Source organism: Tubulanus polymorphus, chromosome 4 (assembly GCF_964204645.1).
Source record: "Tubulanus polymorphus chromosome 4, tnTubPoly1.2, whole genome shotgun sequence".
Classification (NCBI taxonomy): Eukaryota; Metazoa; Nemertea; class Palaeonemertea; order Tubulaniformes; family Tubulanidae; genus Tubulanus; species Tubulanus polymorphus.
In genome coordinates, this window is record NC_134028.1 from 513,606 (window position 1) to 534,935 (window position 21,330).

The 21,330-nt window shown below is 37.6% G+C and overlaps 3 protein-coding genes across 3 annotated transcripts; all 3 read left to right on the plus strand.

Annotated features, from left to right (window-relative positions):
* Positions 1–12,025: 12,025 nt before the first annotated feature.
* On the plus strand, positions 12,026–14,726 carry LOC141904074 (uncharacterized). The gene is made up of 5 exons (XM_074792523.1): positions 12,026–12,101; positions 12,523–12,684; positions 12,949–13,051; positions 13,138–13,313; positions 13,388–14,726. The coding sequence occupies exons 2-5, from the start codon at positions 12,523–12,525 to the stop codon at positions 13,472–13,474; spliced, it is 528 nt and encodes a 175-aa protein (XP_074648624.1). The 5' UTR covers positions 12,026–12,101; the 3' UTR covers positions 13,475–14,726.
* Positions 14,727–15,599: 873 nt separating this feature from the next.
* On the plus strand, positions 15,600–18,693 carry LOC141904245 (retinoid-inducible serine carboxypeptidase-like). Its single transcript, XM_074792811.1, has 12 exons — positions 15,600–15,617; positions 15,827–16,031; positions 16,246–16,421; positions 16,514–16,603; positions 16,735–16,965; positions 17,048–17,158; positions 17,327–17,498; positions 17,641–17,724; positions 17,801–17,863; positions 17,964–18,041; positions 18,188–18,342; positions 18,413–18,693. Exons 1-12 carry the CDS (start codon positions 15,615–15,617, stop codon positions 18,473–18,475), a joined length of 1,431 nt encoding a protein of 476 aa, XP_074648912.1. The 5' UTR covers positions 15,600–15,614; the 3' UTR covers positions 18,476–18,693.
* Positions 18,694–19,033: 340 nt separating this feature from the next.
* Positions 19,034–20,935, plus strand: LOC141903185 (trypsin-1-like). Its single transcript, XM_074791222.1, has 7 exons — positions 19,034–19,176; positions 19,351–19,488; positions 19,706–19,797; positions 19,871–19,959; positions 20,120–20,382; positions 20,479–20,621; positions 20,751–20,935. The coding sequence occupies exons 1-7, from the start codon at positions 19,110–19,112 to the stop codon at positions 20,913–20,915; spliced, it is 957 nt and encodes a 318-aa protein (XP_074647323.1). The 5' UTR covers positions 19,034–19,109; the 3' UTR covers positions 20,916–20,935.
* Positions 20,936–21,330: the final 395 nt, after the last annotated feature.

Genomic DNA, 21,330 nt, shown 5'->3' on the forward strand with positions numbered 1-21,330 from the left:
GACTCTTTTGTCACCAAACCTGGGCTATGAACCAAACTTTGACGCTTAGGTCACTAAACCAAGGCCATAAATGAAAGATTTAACATTTTTAAAAGTTATTTCTGTTGCCTTCATGACTCAATAGTTGAGAATGGAACAAATGACGTAGTTAATGAAAGATTCATCTGTATCAGTGTTGCTGCTGGTTTTGCTGCAGCTGCTGCTGCTGCTGGTGCAACTAACACAACCTTTTGCTGTTTGTCTCTAAAAGATTAAACTTGATCCCAGTCGGAACTGATGAGAATTTTAGTGAGACGACAAATAAGGAAAAGCCATATGAAAAAATGTAAAGCGAATGCGTGAATAAAATAAAACAGCATGAAATGCTGATGTAAAGAGTGGGGTCCGAGAGCAATTCGAAGGTTTAGTGTCCTGCACGCTTAGCGAGTGGGCAGGGGTCTATTCCTACCTCGACTCAAAAAAGATAAAATATAAAGAGTGGGGTCCGAGAGCAATTCGAAGGTTTAGAGTCCTGCGCGCTTAGAGGGCAGGCAGGGGTCTATTCCTACCTCGACTCAAAAAAGATAAAATATAAAGAGTGGGGTCCGAGAGCAATTCGAAGGTTTAGAGTCCTGCACGCTTAGCGAGTGGGCAGGGGTCTATTCCTACCTCGACTCAAGTGCTAAAAGTCAGAGAAAAGAGTAAAAACGAAAAATGGCAAATGAAGGAAAAATGGCTGGAGTTTGATTTGTTCCTTTGGGTTTAAGTGTTAACTTGAAAAGACAATCAAACAGATTATTTAATGACGTATATATTTTGCATCAGCAGTTTAAAAACATTGATTAATAACTTTTATGAATAGGATTCCATAAACTACTTGCTTATATGAAACCTCTAGTAGAGAGTATTGAAATAGTCCACAATGGTTTCATTTAGTGACGTCATGTTGAATTGGTGAAGCAACATCAATAGCATTAATTGTTTTGATCTCAGCCATCATTCTTGTCCTTGGTTTGTGTTTGCCTTTCTCGCGACATTTTGTGAGTGTGAAGGTTTGGTTCGGGCTTATTTCCTTTGTTCAGGTGAACCCTCCGTATACCTCCCCCTCCCTTACAACATTAAGTTCCTCCGGTTTGGTTTGATGTTTTAGATGTAACCTCTACAACTCAAACTCGCATCATTTGATGAAATGAAATCTGTTTACAGACGACTGCTGCTACTTTTCATGAAACTGAGATATATTGTGAATACTTATTAGAGGGAGTAGAAATAATAGGAATAATGTGATGAAATTGATAAAGAAATCATCTGTAAAATGAAGCCATGTGATTTTCAAGACCAACCCAAGCATATGATCATTTGAGGTCATCTGAATGCCTCCAAAATGTGTAAAGAAAGTATCTGTGAGTCCCATCAATGATGCAATTGATTAAGGATTATGATTTATAAATGAAATTGATATGATCGTGAAAAATGGCAAATCGTTTTGTAGTTATTGTACAGATGAGTGGTGTGTGAAGAGGAGACAAGAGAGTTGAGGAGGCATGATGGGAGGGCTAGGTGGGAGGGCATTGAGGGAGGGCATTGAGGGTGGGCCGGGTGGGAGGGCATTGAGGGAGGGAGGGAGGGATGGGGCGCGGGAGGAAAAGGGTCCGGGAGGGCGGGAGGGAATGGGTCCGGGAGGGCGGGAGGGAAGGGGTATGGGAGGGTCGGTTCGGGAGGTTAGATGAGTTAAAATGTTCTGATGTTTTAGTTAGACGGATGGGAGTCTAATGAAGATGAGAGAACATTAAATCACTGTTCAATCACAGGATGAAGTAATGCAGTGATCTGTACTCTGTATCTGTACACAATGTTACATGTATCTGTAACTGTACAATCAGTATGAAATAAGTACAGCTGTTTAATCTACAGAAATCCTGTACTGTTTCTGTCTGATTGATTGATAATTTGAGATGTTACATTCTGCTCTATTGTCACTGATTATTGTTTCTTTTTCTTTTCAGAATGAAATGAATGCAATAGAATTTACTATTTAAACAGGCTCATTTAAGGTAAGTACAAAACTGGTAATGAATTTCTCCACAGAATTCTTCACAGTCTCTGTTGATATTTTGAATTATTTTTGAACTAAAAATTACTGTTTTACTCTCAGTTACAGGATGAGATACACACCGCAGCAGCAGCAACAACAGCAGCACTGGCAGTACCCGCAGTACCAGCACCATGCAGCAACAGCAGTACTGGCAGTACCCGCAGTACCAGTACCATGCAGCAACAGCGCCACCAGCAGCTGCAACAGCAGCAGCTGCAGGTAAAACCTGTTTGGAAATTCATTATTTTTAGAGAACTGTTCTATATAAATTATTCTATCTGTTTATGTTTCCAGCATTCAATCACTCAAAGATCACGGCTTAGTTTGATTTGGTGTGAAACTGCTCTTATTTCATTACAACTTAACTGACAATTTCTAAAATTTGTATTTAGGAGCTGAAATAACTGGAACCCTTGATAGAATCTGTGAACAGTAAACATTGGGAATTCACTTCACATTTGTTTAAGATGGACATCGCTTTAGATCCTCAAAACCAATACGGTACCGGTAAATATCTCTACAGATTCTAGTCTCTGTTTGACTGTACATTTATAAACTCATTTCCTGATTAGAAGCTACATTAATCAGTGAAGGCGAATTTTCAATCACTTCTATTCTGGTCAAAGTTCGAATCATCAAAATTATACAACTGTTGTATTCTAGGGTCCAAAATAAAGCTGAACTTGCAGTTAACATTGCGCTCCACAAATCAAACAAGTCAGAAGCGGTGAGTTTTATATCGATTTATTGCAGTAATTTGTGGTGATCTTCAAATCAAGTCCAGAAAATGATGTTTTGATCGGTCAATGTTGGCAGGTATCAACGTTTTACTTGAGGACGCAGTCTAAAGCTACCATCAAACCTCTCTGAAATCTGCATATACTCGACACATTGTGATTAACTACTCATTAACCTGGTAGGTTTTCTGTCAATCGAACACAAACAAGTTGCAGTTTCTATCTAATTCATTAACCATTTTCTGGCATAATTTTCTCTTTCCAGAATGCAATACGCCCAACACAAATTGGAACTGGAGAAATTAAAAATATTCACCTTCAAAGAGTAAAGAAGCTCTAGTTGCTGAAGCTGCTGCTATCGTTTTATGAATTTATTTTCTCAGAAAATCATCAGTTCTCTTAACTTCATGACATTATGACTGTTGGAAGTGAAATCCTGCTAGATGGCACTGAACTTATCTGATATGAGTTTAGAAATGGTGAGTATTTCATAAATCCACTGTGCTCTAATTTCATAATATTCTAACATTTAATTATTCTGTACAGAATTTTTATGTGTGATTCTCCGGAAAGCAGTGCGGCTGATGCTGCTGCTGCTGCTGCTGCTGCTGCTGCTGCTGCTGCTGCTGCTGCTGCTACTGCTGCTGCTGCTTAATTCTGCTCATCACAAGTTTGAAAATGATTGATTTTCTAATAGAATTTAGCCCCAATTTCAGACTGCTATAAATACATTACTTAGTACTTTCATAGTATAATGATTTTTTGCAGCATGAAATTTGTCCAATAGAACAGTTTGAAAAGTGATCAAAGATTGAATAATAGTGTTGATTTATCTAGAATTATAAGGTAATTATAAATTCTAGGTACCGAAATATGTCATGAAAACAATTCCTATTTGACTGTTAATTCAATCGAACATTTTCTATATAATGTTTGCTGACGCAAGTTTTCTCTATTCTAGGACGAAGTGGGGATCGGGATCAATTTGCCATTTGACAGGGACAGGAACCAGCCATCTACCTGGAGATTGATATGCTGCCACTTATTTCAGATCTGCAATTTTTAAGTTTAAAGCCAAATGAATATTGTTTACCTGTGCCGACCGGCACGGGCAGCCTACTGTTGTTCTGTTTATGATGGTTTGATAGACTTTGTATCACGTATACATAAAAACAATCGAGTCATCCCCTGATTCGTCTCTCAAAGCTGTGGTGTCATTTTTGCTAATAGAATAATAGCCTGACTCGGGCATAGAATATATAATTTAAACCCCGCTATGTGCAAATTTAAAAGGCAAAATTCATTTATCAAGAATCAGAATCAAAATAATAAAAGTATAATGAAGAAATAACTAGAACAACCTATACCAACAAAATAACAAAACCTCTCAACCTTAGCACTAAACACTCGCTTTACTTTCCTAATTAACTTGTTTTTCCCTGTTTTAGTTATTCTTCAGACTTGATGATGGTCTCTACAGAGACTCCAAAATGTTGTCTCTTTTACTTCTATTAAGTTTCTATATAGTGGGTTTAAAAGTTTTAGTGAAAATTGAAATTGAAGATTAAATGTAGCTGTAAAGCAGCGATAACTGGTTGCATTAGTTTGTAATTGTTTGTACCCCACGACCCAGTTTTATTGGTCTGGTTTTGTATAAAATTGTATGATACACATATTGTATAATGATGTAATATGGACATGTTTTAAGTAACTCAATCAATGAAACCATAAAGTTGAAATATCGACAGGTTTTCTTTATTATGGGACTATATATAATATTTCGTGTGAACTGTTGTTCTGTTTTATTTGAAATAAAGATGAATTTTCTGTGTTGTTTTAGTTGTGATTACAGACGCCAGCAGTTTCACACACACTCAGTGCGTCACACGTAAATCCCACGGGTTCAGTTTCATTGAAATACGTAATTTACTCAAAAAACTTTACTTAATTCGACTTTACCGCCTCAATGAATGAATATTTTTGAAGAAACTGGGCCTAGGGTAGAGTTTCACAAACCAATTGCGTTCAAACATTTTATTTTGAAGAAAAAATTAAATCCAAGTTGAAATTGATTCATCCTTTCTCTGTGAAACTGGACTCGACGGGATTAAATACTCGCTTTTCAGTGTGCGAAACTGCGGCATCTAAATCTGATTGAAACCCTCGCATCATAAACCAAATCCTACCGAGGGTACAGTTTCACATATGGATAATTATCATCAAGATTTCATCTGTTTTGTCCTTTAAATTTCTTCACAAATTCAGTTAAAAAATGCATCGTTTTTTGTGAAACTGCGACCCCTGGTGTCCACTCGAGGGATTCTTTTATTCTTTTTTACCCTGGTATGGTATGCGAGGGTTTCAATTCGATGGTCCAACTACTATTCTTAAAAAGGCAGGTGCATTACATGACAATGAGGAATAAATATAGATAAATGTTGCTGTAAGTCGTGTGTGCGTTATTTTATCATTTTTCGTGGCGGGGTCGAACCCAGGACACCCCTGTACATCCTCTATTCAGTATCAAGACCACTCTGAACCAGTATCAGTATTTACTTGGTTCGAACCCGGGATACCCCTGTACATTCAGCATCAGGACCAATCAGAATCAGTACCAATAGACCGGGATATCCCTGTACATGCTATATTCAGCATCAGGACCACTCTGAATCAGTTATCAGTAATTACTTTTGTTAAGATATCAACATTTTACCGTACGGTGCTGCCTCCATGCTCATCGGTAGCGGGATTTTCATACACTGACGTTAGTCAACTCTGGCAAGCAAGGGTTACGGAGTATAACTGGACAGCACGACGATTGCCAGAGTTGACTTCAATTAGTGTATGGAAATCCCGCTAACGATGAGCATAGCGGCAGCACCGTACGGTCGGGACATCCTCTATCCAGCATCAGGACAACTTGGACCACTACTGGGTTCGAACCCGGGAAACCCCTGTACATCATCTAATCAGCATCATCAAGACCACTCTGAACCAGTATCAGTAATTACTTGGTTCGAACGCGGGACACCCCGTACCCATTATGATGCGATTAGACACGTGTTCGATGCTCGACCTCATTCAGAAGATGAATTTAATTGTGAAACATGGTCATATCCAGGAATATTTAAACCCGGCGATCAATGTCTCGACTAAAACCGCGTGTCTATATCGATATTTGTACTGTTAATCGTCGTATTAGGTGCCTACGGATTCATCTTCTTTACGATAACCTACAACGATACGATTTCAAACTGTGTTCTACCCGTACTCGTAGTAGGCCTAACTACCAATTTCACGTTGTTTGGAGCCGTTTTAGGTCAGTGTAACTTCAACCTAGAGCGATTTCACCCACCCCGAGTGCTACTTGATAAAAGTACCTGTGTATCAAGTTTAATCGTAATCGGTCCATTGGGTCAAGAGATTTATTCTTACTTTATTCATCCTGACAATGTCAATTGTATAAGGATATAGAAAAACATTTATATCAACACACTATTTAAAAATCAAAATATTTACAAAACATTTTAACATATCAATAATATTCATTAATAATTTCGGATCCTTCGTATTCAATAACTCGTAATATTTTAGCTCGGAGGGATTATCGTAATAATAACTAGTTATGTGTCTTCTTCTTAGATCGGTGTGAGAATGACACATCATTAGATAATGCTATTCATCCCCAATTTCGCCTGAATTACACATTGTACATAGTCTTTCTTCTTTCTTTTTCGTATATCTATCCTTCTCAATCGGTAAATAATGATTATTGGCACGGTATCGTAGCAAATAGTTACAGTATTTCGACGGTAACTCAATCAGGTATTTTTCAAATTCAAAATTCGTTTTAATCATTCTATAATTACAAAGGGTATCTTTGGTAGCCATTTCGTTCCGCCAATGTTGAATAAATTGATATTTAAGGAATAATTTCATATAATTATTTAAACCATTGACATCTACTGGATCCTGGATCGTCCATACGTAACCTAAGTTACAATCATGTAATATGTTATGGATTTAATCCATTTTGAGCTAAGTTGGTTATTTCTATACAGATTGAACAGATACCATACCATATTCTATTGATTTTCGAATTTTTGAGCTATAGACAATTATCCAAAGCGACACCTCTTGGAAAAGAGTGGAAATTGTTGCATACCAACCGTAAAGTAGATATTGTGGTTTATATATATATATATTGAATAATGTCACCAACTCTTTCATTCATTCAGAAATAATCTACTGTATTGAGCGAAGTATCTTTTAAATAAAGTGGCTTCTAAGGATAAAGCGAATGTTTGTGTTCAAAATATATAAGTTAGTATAGAATCTATTGACCAAAAAACAACCCGAGTCAAACAGATGATCATCGTACTACAAATACCTCGCTGGGCCAAAAATTAGCCCCAACCTGAGGCACTAACCCTAACCCTAGGTCGATCGTAACCCTAACCCTAGCAGGACTCGAACCTGCGACCTCCAGCATGCCGGCCGAACACGCTAACCACTAGACCGCTGAGTTCTGGTGGCCGACGAAGTTTGTGAATACGTGTGGTCAGTGTGGTACAAGGCCAACACTAGGGTTACTGCGTTTATTAAACAGGCCAACACTAGGGTTTCGGCGTTTATTAAGCAGGCCAAAACTAGGGTTACTGCGTTTATTAAACAGGCCAACACTAGGGTTTCGGCGTTTATTAAGCAGGCCAAAACTAGGGTTACTGCGTTTATTAAACAGGCCAACACTAGGGTTTCGGCGTTTATTAAGCAGGCCAAAACTAGGGTTACTGCGTTTATAAACAGGCCAACACTAGGGTTACTGCGTTTATTAAACAGGCCAACACTAGGGTTTCTGCGTTTATTAAACAGGCCAACACTAGGGTTTCGGCGTTTATTAAGCAGGCCAAAACTAGGGTTACTGCGTTTATTAAACAGGCCAAAACTAGGGTTACTGCGTTTATTAAACAGGCCAACACTAGGGTTTCGGCGTTTATTAAGCAGGCCAAAACTAGGGTTACTGCGTTTATAAACAGGCCAACACTAGGGTTACTGCGTTTATTAAACAGGCCAACACTAGGGTTTCTGCGTTTATTAAACAGGCCAACACTAGGGTTTCTGCGTTTATTAAAAAGGCCAAAACTAGGGTTTCTGCGTTTATTAAACAGGCCAACACTAGGGTTACTGCGTTTATTAAACAGGCCAACACTAGGATTACTGCATTTATTTAACAGGCCAACACTCGTCAGTGTTTATTTCTTGGTAATTGCCTTTTTAGTGCCCTGGGGCCAGTTCCATGGGTGATGGCTTGGGAGGTGAATCAAAGCTTTTCTCATATCGGTATTTATACATAATTCAATCGTGAACGTCTTTCTGTATTCCAAGACTGATTCTATTGGCTAATACAGTCAAACTAAATCGTTTAATCCGCATCGGCTTAATCCGAATTTTGGTCTAATCCGGATAATATTTACAGTCAATTTAATCATTAATATACACGAAAATGACTTTTAATCCGGATTTGCCGTAAAACGGATGAATTTTGTTGGTCCCAATGATCGGAATTAGTGAGATTCTATCATACCATTTACTCTCCTTATATAAAGCTCTAATGTTGGTACAGTTATTAATTTCAAACAAAACTAGTGTTGAGTGATGAATGAAATTTGACTTAAGAAAAATCTGTATTCCTCAGACGAGGTATTTCATAGCCGTCGCAGGATTCTTACTAGAGTAGGATGCGACGGCTGACATAGCCGACGACTTATATTTTGAAAGCCCTGCTGCTCAACATCATCACGTTCAAGTCACTTAAGAAAAATAAGTTTCATGCAAAAGTCACGCATAAAAACAAAATATGAATATTATATCTAGCCCATTTGAAAAGGAGGGGTATTTAAAATCGGTAAGAAAAATAAACGGCTGAAAGTTTTGGAAACGTATCAACGAACTATATACTAGATTACGTATATAATTCGGGTAGTGAAGTTCTGTATCCTGCGTTCTGAATGTTTAAGATATTTGTAAACTTCCTATAATGATAATAATATATTTCCCTACTAAACCTAAATAACATGATTACATTCGTTGATATTAAGAAATTTTTCCTACCTACAAAACTGCAACTTTTCACCAGTTTCCGACCTGATCCAGTTAGTTAATCCAATCCTGAGTCAATTTAATTCCGTGTCCAAGTCTTTAAACGTTCACAAAATCCAGTTTTCAGGCGAAATTTTCTATCGAAGTTCGGTTGAAAATGTTCCAATTTTTTTAGTTCATACAATCTTAAAACTTTCCAAAAACAATGTCTCCGTAATGAGCATACGATTCCCGATTGAATTAATTCCTTTCCGAGTAAAATCCAATCAGAATAGCGAAAGATGGCGCACGATTCGACTGACATTACGATTTATTCGATGAAATCGAATTTCCCGGCGCCTGCGACAAGCCCAGACACGCTTCAGTTCGCGGACGCTGATTGGCTAATCGATCTCAATAGGGGGATATCGTCTATTGCTAGTGCGCGGGATATTTCAATTGTGGCGTGTTCTATTGTGTTGCAACAATAGGGGGATGAGCTATTGCGACAGCGGGATGCGGGATGGGTCCATTTGTTACAAATATCTTGAAATATCGAGCCGGGGGTAGTTTCATCCTCGATACTTTGCTGATTGAGGTTTTAGGGGTTTTTATTAAGGTTTATCGCCGTTTTTAATGATATCTGTAAAAAAGGAACTTGAAGATGCGACTACCCTCTCACTGGACGGGTCTATGTTTGTGATCTCATTATAGAGACGGCGTCGCGCATGAGACAATAGATACATGTGACTGCAGCATATCATTATGTAGAAATCATATGGAGGACAAAACTCTCTTAATTCTATCGGGCGACGAACGTACAACGAACAGGTTCGTAAATACTCCTTTGATATACGATTAGGCGCCATGTACTGGTCGGGGATGGGGCAAGAGAAGCGAAATAAAGGCTCAAAGTTACTGATTGAATAAGTGTCCAAACCCTATCAAACATGTCAACTTGAACCCAGGTAGCGATTGTAGTTCGAGGTTTTAGTTATACCCACATGCGGACGCGCGTCTGGGGACGGGGGTATTTGGGATGTGACAAATGATTATTCCAGTTTTCCTGCTGTGTGTCCGTGTTATCCTAAACCAGGGAAAAGAAGGGGACCAGAAGACCATGCACCATCAGACCATAAAGAAATAATCGTCTCTTTATCAATGTATTTCTATTTATTTCCATTTACAATATATAGACCTATATAAGATTGATTCTATAGTAAAAATGAGTTAGTTTTTGTATGGAAAGAAAATTTTTTTGAAATTTGGTGTCAAATATGCGGACGCTGGAACCCGGGAAAAATTCTCTCCTTCAACATCCAATGGCAAGTTACAGGGTTCGAATCACGGACACAGAGTTTAATTCATTGAATAAATTTCATTCTATATTTCCCATAGATGATGCATAAGAAATAAGGTGCATTGAAACTCGTGATTATCAATTCAGAAAATAGATAAGGTTCCTCTAGGGGCACATAGGCTTGTAGATATTGATATTGATGAAAGCAGAATGTAGCCTAAGCAATAATGACACCTTTAAGTAAATAATGCAAATATCTTTTCTTAATTTATAGCTTGATTCTGAAGAAGGGGAGAACACAGTTTTCATGACAGATTTCATCATCATCATTTGTGCGGTCTGAAGTATTTTGGGTCACCCAGACTCGACATTACGGCCTCCAATATCATCATTCGAGGTTAATTTTATATTTCTGTGAAATATTTTGCTCAAATAAATTCATTTTGTTTTCATATCAATGAAAATAAGTGTTGTTAATCATTTCAGTATGAAATTTGGCTCTGTTTTGAGGAATTATTATTTTTCCAGAAATTCAGCTTGACATCGCCATGACAACGAACCAGTCAAAACAAACAACAATCATTCAGAAATGAAGCCCTGTAGATTCTCAAATTTGGTTTAAAGTTTGTTTATATTGGTTGAGTAGATTTTGAATGATGCAAAACTGGAGACGGTGGTTCTTCCCCAAAATCATCTCGGTACTGATGGTAAACTTTACTGCCAGTCCCTGGGGGCTTTTAGTCACTCAGATATAGTGATACAATGTGTTCAGATCAAAAGTTCACAGTTCAAATTTCCGATAGATGGCGCCTGCGAGATATAACTCATTGCCAATCGTCGCTATTAGCTATTCCAGTAATTTAGTGGTTCAGCAAAATTCCAATAGGTGGCGAACATGTAGTAACTAATTAGACACCTTGGTTCATCATCTGATCAGAATCCTGGGTTTGAAGCTGGGACATCCCGACACAGTGATATAGAAACGATGATTCATTCATTTAACCAGGCGTCACAGATTTCAGTAATTGAGATCCTCGACTGAAAATAAATCAAACAACATTCATTATAACATCATTAGAGCAATTTCACAAAAATCATAGCAAATATTCGATATAAATAAGAGTAACTAAACGAACCTGATCTAAACATCACCTTCTTTTGAGTAGAATAAACAAAACTCCAGTGAAATGTTTAAGTTGAAATGATTAAAAAAAGTTGAAAATAAACACAGATTCAAAAAGATTCAAAATGATTTGAGTGCCAAGAATTTTCAGTGTTACAATCTTTTTCCATACAAGACTTCACGGTTAACTGATCAATTTATCCTCTACAATTTAGTTCCAGGGTTCACACTTAAAGTCGGGAACACATCGAAATGCTACACTGAAACTGGTTTGTAGATGTCTGTGATTATATATTCTTAAGATATATCTACCTGAATTGAATGATCGCCTGGTCACTTCATTGCTTAAAATGATTTCTTCTTGAACTTCCTGATGACTCCAGTGTTTTGTAGCGCAACATCCTAAAATAAACATAAAAACCTCAGAGAAGACATGCAGCTAACATCCAGGGTGGCCGCCGGGTTAGATACGGTACATATTAGGGTTTGATATGATTTATATTTTTGACTTCTTGAATGATGACGGTTTTACTTCACGCATCGCAATCAGTGATCACGTCATTGCCACTCGTGGTAAAACGCAGTAACCCTAGTGTTGGCCTGTTTAGTAAACGTACCCTATTGTTGTTTACGCTAATTAGTATGACCGGTGAGGTGTGGCAGGTGAGGTTGGACTAGTCTGAGGTTCGGTTGAGAAATATAATTTTCAAGGTCGTTGACCAAAGTAAGTAATTCAGTCAATAAAGCCCGATATACGTAGGCCGTACCCCAGCAACTGGGGTTATAAAGGTAAGATTTTCTATATTTTCCGAATTATATCCTACTTGAACATATTTTTTTGGTTATATCGGTTGAAATAATCCCGTCGAAATTGCTCTAGATTTCGTTTTTTTGTATGGATTTCCTCGCGACACAGTCACAAGTGTTTGGCGATGCAATGGGCTTAGATTTCATTTCCGGGTTGTTGATAATCTCGCGAGAATGGCGCAATGAAATGAAATGAAATGCAAAATATCATAAAAAATACCTTGTGTTTATATTGTTTATTTAATCCAAGCCCATCGCCAAACAGCTGTGGGATTATTTAGTCGCGAAACTGTCTTTTTCAACAAAACCGAACATTTTTAGGCCTACCTGTTGGTCACAAGCGGCTCGTCAGAGTAAGTAGGCAGGAACTGTAAAAATCTGTTAATTCTATTTTCTATTTCAGATGTTTTGGAAGATTGTCTTAGCGTTTCTGGTATTGCTGATTGGAGTGTTATTACAGCTTGAATTCAAAGGACCGACAGTCATTACGAGCCAAAAAGTTCTTTTATCTAGACCTTTAAACAGTGTATTTGATTTCGTGTCAAATCTTGAACAAATAGATCAGGTAAATTCTTCCCTGAATCGTTGAAGTAAATGGTTGAATTAACTCTTTGAATTAACTCGTTGAATTAACTCTTTGAATTAACTCTTTGAATTAACTGATTGAATTAACTCGTTGAATGAACTCATTGAATTAACTCTTTGAATTAACTCATTGAATTAACTCATTGAATTAACTCATTGAATGAATTAACTCGTTGAATTAACTCATTGAATTAACTCTTTTATTAAATCTGAATTATTAAATTTCTAAAATGATATATTTCAGTGGTACCCAATACTGCATAATTTAAAAGCCATCGATCCAAAAAGTCAGAATCATGTCGGTAAATTATACAGGGAGCCTGGTAGTAACTCATTCCCATTCTTTGGTAAAAACATCGAGACCTCGTTCCGACAAGTTAGGTTTGACTGTTTGCTCTCGATACACATTTCTCCTTTTTATCACTATTTACAGGAACCGGATCGGTTGAAGTGGTTGCCTGCAACCCGCCGAATTTCTTCAGTTTTACTGTTGATTCAATGTTTTTACCGCTGTATGAACTGTCGTTGGAAGCTGATTCATCAATGGAACACACAGATACCATGTTAACCGTGAAGCTGTTATCTCGACGACAAAGTTATGCATTTAGAGTAAGTCTAACAATAATCGGGATTAAATCAATAATCGCTTGTGAAATAATGGCTGCTGCGTTGTGTATTTTCAGTATATTATATGTCCAGTAGTTCAGTTATACAGTACCCTACAGCTGCAGCAGAGTCTGTTTATGTTGAAGATGCTTTTTCGTGAATGAAGATATGAACGCTTATTCAGTTTGGTCGGAGGCGATTCATCTAACTCAGAGATTGTAGACAAGAGCGCCATAAACAAGAGCGCCATAATAATCTACTTCATATGAAATTCGTATCACCTGCGATGGTTTTATATGCATTTTAACAATCTTCATTCCTTCTGGTTGCGCGTCGTAATTAGTTATTATTCTACAGCTGGTGCAGATCCCTACAGGTCACATCCCTACAGGTCACATCGATGTCCAAAAATACAATACTCTCGCACTGAGGGGCTCGTTTTAAAGAACTACCGGTAAATAAAAAAGGGGTCAAAATTGAAAAGGACAAAAAATTTGATGGACTATACAAGTCTTGCAAGTCTCCCTGGATCGGCTCCTGTACAGCAGAACCTCGTGAAAACTTCAGACAACCTGAAAATATGTTTGTAATAATGGATAGTTCGTTATATCTAGTATAGAACGACCGAAGTTAAATCCTTTTCGGGACGAAATTCTAGATTTGTAATCAATGATAAATCGTTATGACGAGGTTCTGTTGGATGTAGACCTGCAGAAAAAGCAACACTTAGTTTAGAACTACATTTAGTTTGTTTGGTTCTCAACTCAGTTTCCAGTCAACAATCGGTTTACATATTTCATTCTGTACTCGTGTTGAATCTAATGTATTTGTAACTTATTTTAAAGTCATTTGTATAATGTTTGATATAGTCATTAATTTTAATCTTTATCGATAAATGTATTTGTCAGAGTATGAATTTTTGTAATGATCTCTTGAGTCTTGAGAACAAAGTTCCGTCCATGCTTTTCATTGATTAGATGTTTTATGTGTAAAATAGATTAAAGGATTGATGTTGTTTATATTTACTGTTCCAATACTCACCGAAAAAACTATCGATTTGCTTTTAAACGTATTGTGACTATCATTTCTTTTACAGGTAGCATTAAATGAATTCAGATATTGTTAATCTCAATTATCTAAAAGTGATTTGACTTTGAATACATTTGATAGTTCAAAATTAGACACATCTTTTTATTGTGGTGTAAAGTGTGATGAATCTAGTCTAGGATTTGAAACACTGCCGCTGGAACTGATACAGAGCGATAGTTGTTTAAACTTAATGATATGAAGTACAGTTTTTTTGTGATTTTTAGAATGAAATGTTTTTATATTTTAATGTTTAGACTATCTGCTAGTAGCGGTATGTAAGCTTTAGATGTGTTCTTGTCATTCGTTGTTCAATAAATATCTTTTTACTCGTGAAATATTTTTGTGTGATTTATGTATGTATATAATGGTGGTCGAGTTGGGATGATGGCGAATATCACAGTATTAACTGCTAGTTTATTTCCGATCGGTCTAATTGAACCCGTAGATGCTGGAGATGGGCCATGCTAAATACTCTCCATCCAATTTCGTATGTGCTACCAACAATCATACATGAATTGCAGATCTAACAACAAAATCCCGTTGCAACCAGACAAGGATTTCCTAGGTTTCCGACGATTCCTGTAAATTACTTTTATCCATTTTCAGAGATTCATTCAAAATGCTTTATCCGTAACATCAATTTAATTGATGTTTTGTTAGCTTATCTTTGTCCCTTTCTTTCAAGACATTGTAAAGGTTTTGCTGGTTTTCATGCATCGAAAAAACTGAAAATTCCAAAATTGACAAAGTTCCACCGAATATGTTTTGGGAACCTTTTTATATGTTATTTTAGGTCTAAATACGTATATATAAACGTAATGCCATTGGTTTCATATCTGTTGCAATTTCTTTATTACCCAAATTAAAGCCGCAGTGATTGCGTGTGATAAAATCTCTTGGTACTACAGCCCCCCCCCCCGGCTTGTTGGAGTGGTCCTTTTCTCAAAATATTTGTATTTGTATGTTAATATGTATTTAATATTAGTGAGAATAAAGTATTTATATTCATAATCTTGATTGACAGTTCCTAACACCAAATCTGGTCCTTATGTAAAGAAAATACGTGTCTATCTATCATTGAATGTTCTGTACTGAAGTCTTACGGAAAATAAATGTAAGTGGTTTTATACAGCAAGAGGCGCCGTTCAAAATTCCGGTTTAGTTGTGAGTATTGCAGCTAGGGCGCTTACTAGGACTACTCGCAATCGTATAGAAATGGTAATTATAGTCTTTCACTTTTTATTTTTGAATAGCTTTGCTCCAAAAGATATTATCACTGTCGAATATATTTTTCTAAATCCTTTTTTGTCTGTAATTAATGTCAGTTGATTTTCGAATGATCCTTCGAAACGTCGAAATTCCTTTTGGTCACTTACGCGAGGAAGACCTTTCACAGATATATTGCGCTTTAAACATTGATTTATTAGATTGAAGGAAAAGTAAATGCTGCATTTGTCGGGGACGGCGAGTCAACAAACGTCCACAATCAGAGAACTGGTCGAGACGATCTCAGCGTCGAGAAAAGTCAAAGACATCAACATAATACGAAGTTTTCTGTTTGTTTTTACTGCGCTACTTCAGTGACAACGTTAGTCGTCGCTCTCGTTGTATTTGTCCCCATATACGTAATTTGTGAGTTAAATTTTTTGTTCCACGTGAATCGCTTGACACACATTCGAGAACACGAAATCTTTGAATCGCAGTTCTTTGACACCAACAAGTTATTTAATCGCTCTATATCAATTTAACCACTCTATTTTCAAGCATTACACATCAATCGTGGTACTACCTCGACATCAACCTTTCATTACCCGAACTACTTATACAAATATCGTCAATATTACAGTTATCGAACCTCGCCTCGACAAAGATTGGCGGGAACCAGTCTCCGCAGCGGAGGCGGTGAAAGATTCGGTTTGGGGATACGTTGAAGTCCGGCCCGGAGCTCACATGTTCTGGTGGCTTTATTTTGCGAAACCCGCTTCAAACCACATCGAAAAACCATTTTTTATTTGGATTCAGGTAGAAACGACTTCGATCGATAGAGAGATAAAGAGATAGATATCGTCGCTCATCAATTGCCGAACTAAACTATGATATTTCGATGTTTGTAGGGTGGACCTAGTGAATCGGGAACCGGTATAGGAAACATGCTTGAAATGGGACCGTATGATGAGAATCTTATTAAACGACAAACATCATGGGTAAACTAGGAGAAGAATTTCATTTTGGTTCACGATTTATGAAATATGAACCCATTCCCAAATAATATTCAATCGAGCTGAATCGGTAATTTTTCTCTTACGCCTCTTTATTTGATATTCATCTGTGACAGGTTCACTACGCGAGTATATTGTTCACCGATCAACCTGTCGGTACTGGTTACAGTTATGTAGACAAACCGTCTTTAATGACTAATTCTACCGACCAAATGGTGCGAGATCTTTTCGTCCTCGTCCAGCGAATCCTTACGACATATCCACAATTTCAAACGGTTCCTCTGTATATTTTTGGCGAATCTTACGGTGGAAAAATCGCTCCACTTCTCGCCAAATTGATTCATCAGGTACAAAAGTATAACCTCAGATATCGCGATTTTCTCATTTTCACGAGGCAATGAACAGATTGAAGGTATTTCTTAATTGTAGGAAGTTTTGGCAAATCGTATGAAGTGTAATTTAGTGGAGATTGTTCTCGGAGGTCCTGCTGTCCATTTACTAGATATCGTATCGACCTATGGAAACTTCCTCTATTCAGTGGTAAAAAGTTTATACACGGTTAAAAGTAAAACTGAACGATGAAACGTTTGGTTAAAACTGTCTAATATTTTATTTTGTTAAGTTGATTTCAAAATCGGTCGGGTGTGTTTGAGTATGGAGGTTTAACCCGAAGACAATTGACACTGTAGTTTATGCCATTTTTTGTAGTCGCTGATGGACACGAATGAGAGGGACCATTACAACAACGTAGTTTTTAAACAATTTGAAAGCAGTTTTCTCGCAAATCCAGCAAATTCCTCCCAGTTACTGACTTCAATATTTTCACAGTTTCCCAAAGACGTCGACACTTACAATTTTCTTACGTGGAACAAAAGAAAAAGTGATTACAATTTACTCATTCTATATATTAGTCTTCTATATTGAAATGTTTATTATGAGAGCAGTTTAATTCGTTGACGATCAACCATTCTAAAATAAAACAATTATATCGACAAATTTATACCGTTCAATATCTTTTCAAGAAAGGGCGAAGCAATTGGATGAGCTAATGAATGGAGTTATGAAGCGTGAATTATCAGTAATACCGAGTCATGTTAGTTGGAAAGGTAACTGTTTCTGATTCCGAGTGACGATCAGGCAGCATTATATATACTTTTATTTCATCACTTGTATTTTGTATAGAGTATGATACTGATGTCTACTCGACGGAACGTCCAAATATGGCGGTTCCAATTGCCAACACAGGTATAAACATTTTACACTCATTTAAATAAAATGATATCATCTGTAATTCTTAGCTCAAACACGCGACGATATAATTTTTTTTTTTGAATTTTTTTTTCAGTCGATTTTATATTGAATTCGACAAATATAAACGTGACAGTTTACGTCGGTCAATTGGACATCGTTGTCAATTCATTGGGTATGTCATCATCAACACTGATTTATCTATCCTAAATTTAGATTTTAGAGAGGGTGACAAAATACACGATATAATAATCAACTATAGAGTGTATTCTTGCCGCCAATGTTTCGTTGATGATTATCACCGTTTTTTTGTCATTACAGGTTCTGAAAAATGGTTGCATCGCTTAACGTGGCCGGGAATCGAGAACTTCTTCTCCAGTAATCGCACAAGATTGTCCGCTGGTCCGAATCCAGAAGGCTTCGTGAAAACTGCTGATAAATTTTCATTCTACTGGATTTTAAACGCCGGTCACGAGGTGACTATCAGAATCCGTTAACTCAATCTAATAACTAATTCATTCATTATTTTGTTTTATATCATTTCAGGTCCCCGCTGACAACAGTTACGCATCAGAACTTATGATTCGTCATATACTAAATTTGTTATAAACTCGTAAAGCATATTCCGCTATTCTCCGTATGTTGCGCCAGATTATGGACTCTGAATCTATTTGGTTAAGAATCGATGGTTAGATGTAAAGAATTTAACGGTCATCTCTTCAAAGTCCTGAAATAGCATACTTACATTATTCCATAGTTTATATAAACGAAGTATCATTTTATATGATTTATACTCGTAATCGTTAACAACTTTTAATCTAAATATTGTATGGAAATTTCTCCAAGCTAATAAAACATGTGTAACTTTCAAGTATTTTATTTTCGTCTGTCACGTGGAAAATCGACAAAATCAATTGATGTTTCGAGTTGGACTAAACGGAGCGCCCTGAACGACAAAACATATGCTTTTTTATTGTTTTACGTGTCGGAATTATTATGAACTTGTTGCCTTTAAACCAGACTGAGTCATTGTTCGTTGTTATCGGTAGCTACGTGTTTTTATCCGCAGTCGCGGTGGTATCATCCTCGATCTCTCCTCCAAATATTTTAATGGAAAACGCACATTATCTCATGTTTAATCGAGACATATCAATTAAATCTGTGAACATAAAATGTGTTTGGAAAATGTTGTTCGATCACTTCGCGTCACCTGATAACGGCGGACATTAGGAAACGTGTGAACATGAACACGACGACGACGGCTTTGATTTTGTTATTTTTAGGATTTATAGGATTATCCTTTGGTAAAAGTGAGTACAGGAATTCGTTTTCATTTTTATGTTGGTTTCAAGCGTTAAAATTAGGTCGATATCAATGATATTTGGGTGTCATTAAAGAAGTAAGCGACAAATAATCTCGGATGAATTCTCTTTTGAAGAGACTGTAGATCACATTGTGTATAAATGATTGATTCGATATTTCAGAGTGTCGAGGTATAGGTGGAACTTGTACCTTCAGATGGAACACCTGCACGTATGGTCAGGATGACTCCGCCACTGATGACTGTTCTTTTTACCAGATTTGTTGTCTGCCGAAAACAAAACCAACTGCAGCAGTTGATCGTAGGTTGCGGCGGTTACTGAATAAAAATCAGCTTTAATCATTAGATTATTTAAAACTGGTTAAATTTGTTCGAGTTTGTTGGAAAATTAAAATCATGCGCCCATGAACTTTACTCGTGATCGCTTTCGTGGCCCGACTGTTGCCAAATAAATCTTATTTCAACTCTTTCAACAAATTCTATATTTCATATGAGCGCCATTCTCTTATTTTGAGCAGCAAATAAAGTAAAATGTGGTACGAGTATAGCAGACGAGTCGTTTAGAATAGTCGGCGGTAAAACTGCTGAACTCGGTGAATTCCCGTGGCAGGTAAACATTATTCACAGACAAAATAGTTATGGAAATAAGAGAATTGTTTCATGAAAAATAATTTCAATAACAGGTTGGGTTGTTATTAGATGGTTCCCATTGGTGTGGCGCAACTTTACTGGACAATAATTGGGCAGTGACAGCGGCCCATTGCGTTGACGGGTGAGCTCCAACTCCGCCTCCTCCTCGCCGTCTCGGGCGTTCTGTACTCTGAGATTAACACGATTACACATGAAATGGATTGAAATGAATAACGTCATTTCTCCTACAAATAGGTTTTGGCGGCGGCGGGTTTAAAAGTAAACTATTTTCTCTATTTCAGTCACAGTTTCCGGAGAATGTCACTGGTTTTAGGAGAACACGATCGTTTTTATAAAGATGGCGTCGAGCAGTTTGTAAAGATTTCTCGCATCATAATGCATCCTAATTGGGACGACAGGGATAACGAGAATGACATAGCTTTAATGAAACTAGCGACACCGGCGAAATATACAAACTACGTCAGACCGATTTGTCGACCTGATAGAGGCGAGAAGTTTACAGGACTGACGTGTGTCGTTACCGGATGGGGCGCTACCAGAGAAAGTAAGCACATCGCCATAATTTCCATGTTCTGAAATTCAGTCCGCATTTTGTCTCGTAACAACTTTTCTCGCTGTTTTGCGCCGATGCTATTTTCAGATGGTTATGGGCCTAGGTATCTACAGGAGGTAAATGTACCGATCATATCATTAACCGAGTGTAAACGACAATACAGATATTATAGTATCTTCGCTTCGAATATTTGCGCTGGACATCCATCAGGAGGGAAAGACGCTTGTCAGGTCAGTTAAACGACTGCTGCTAATATATATTTCGTGCTGATAATATGTTCTAGAACCCATACGGTTGATAATGATGCTATTGATTTACGACGGGTTTCGATATTTCAAAATCTTACGTTTTCTTTTCAGGGCGATTCGGGTGGACCGCTGGTCTGTCGTAAACAGGGTGAGAATTGGAAGTTAGCGGGTGTTGTGAGCTGGGGAGAAGGGTGCGCGCGGCCAAACAGTCCCGGTGTTTACACCGATGTCGCTTTCTACGATTCCTGGATTAATTCAGTCATGAGCAAATATTAAAAAAATCATCGAACATAAAATCTCCATCTTTGTTGATTCATAAGTTTATACGTTCCGCGTATCGTTTTCCTCCGTCCTCGCTTGCCAGGGGTCCGGTATAGCTTCCACCAGCGCCCCCTGGCCGCACCACGAAGCGTGATTTCATTACTGGTCCTTTCGTGCATGACGTCATATATCAACTTGCAAAATACTTCGTTGTTCGGTAAAACGTTCGCTGATTGGTCCATTTAACGGGAAACCAACAGAAGCCTTATGTCGTTTGTTACAAGCGCTGTGATTGGTACGACCGGTCGGCTAGTAACGACTCCAGATTCGCGAGGTCAAGGAGTTCGGGGAACAGCTATAGCGTAGTGGGTTCGAATCCCTTGACGAGTTGAAGATTCCTTCTCCTCGACAGATTCCGATGGCGAAGCGG

Bases quoted from the DNA above. Each gene is read 5' to 3' on its own strand.
- LOC141903185 (XM_074791222.1), top strand. From the start codon at position 19,110: ATGAACACGACGACGACGGCTTTGATTTTGTTATTTTTAGGATTTATA. The intron at 19,489-19,705 runs GTAGGTTGCGGC...TATTTTGAGCAG, and splicing joins ACCAACTGCAGCAGTTGATC to CAAATAAAGTAAAATGTGGT. The intron at 20,622-20,750 runs GTCAGTTAAACG...TTTTCTTTTCAG, and splicing joins GAGGGAAAGACGCTTGTCAG to GGCGATTCGGGTGGACCGCT.
- LOC141904074 (XM_074792523.1), top strand. From the start codon at position 12,523: ATGTTTTGGAAGATTGTCTTAGCGTTTCTGGTATTGCTGATTGGAGTG. The intron at 13,052-13,137 runs GTAAAAACATCG...CACTATTTACAG, and splicing joins TAACTCATTCCCATTCTTTG to GAACCGGATCGGTTGAAGTG. The intron at 13,314-13,387 runs GTAAGTCTAACA...GTGTATTTTCAG, and splicing joins GACAAAGTTATGCATTTAGA to TATATTATATGTCCAGTAGT.
- LOC141904245 (XM_074792811.1), top strand. The intron at 16,032-16,245 runs GTGAGTTAAATT...TCAATATTACAG, and splicing joins TGTCCCCATATACGTAATTT to TTATCGAACCTCGCCTCGAC. The intron at 17,864-17,963 runs GTATAAACATTT...TTTTTTTTTCAG, and splicing joins GGTTCCAATTGCCAACACAG to TCGATTTTATATTGAATTCG.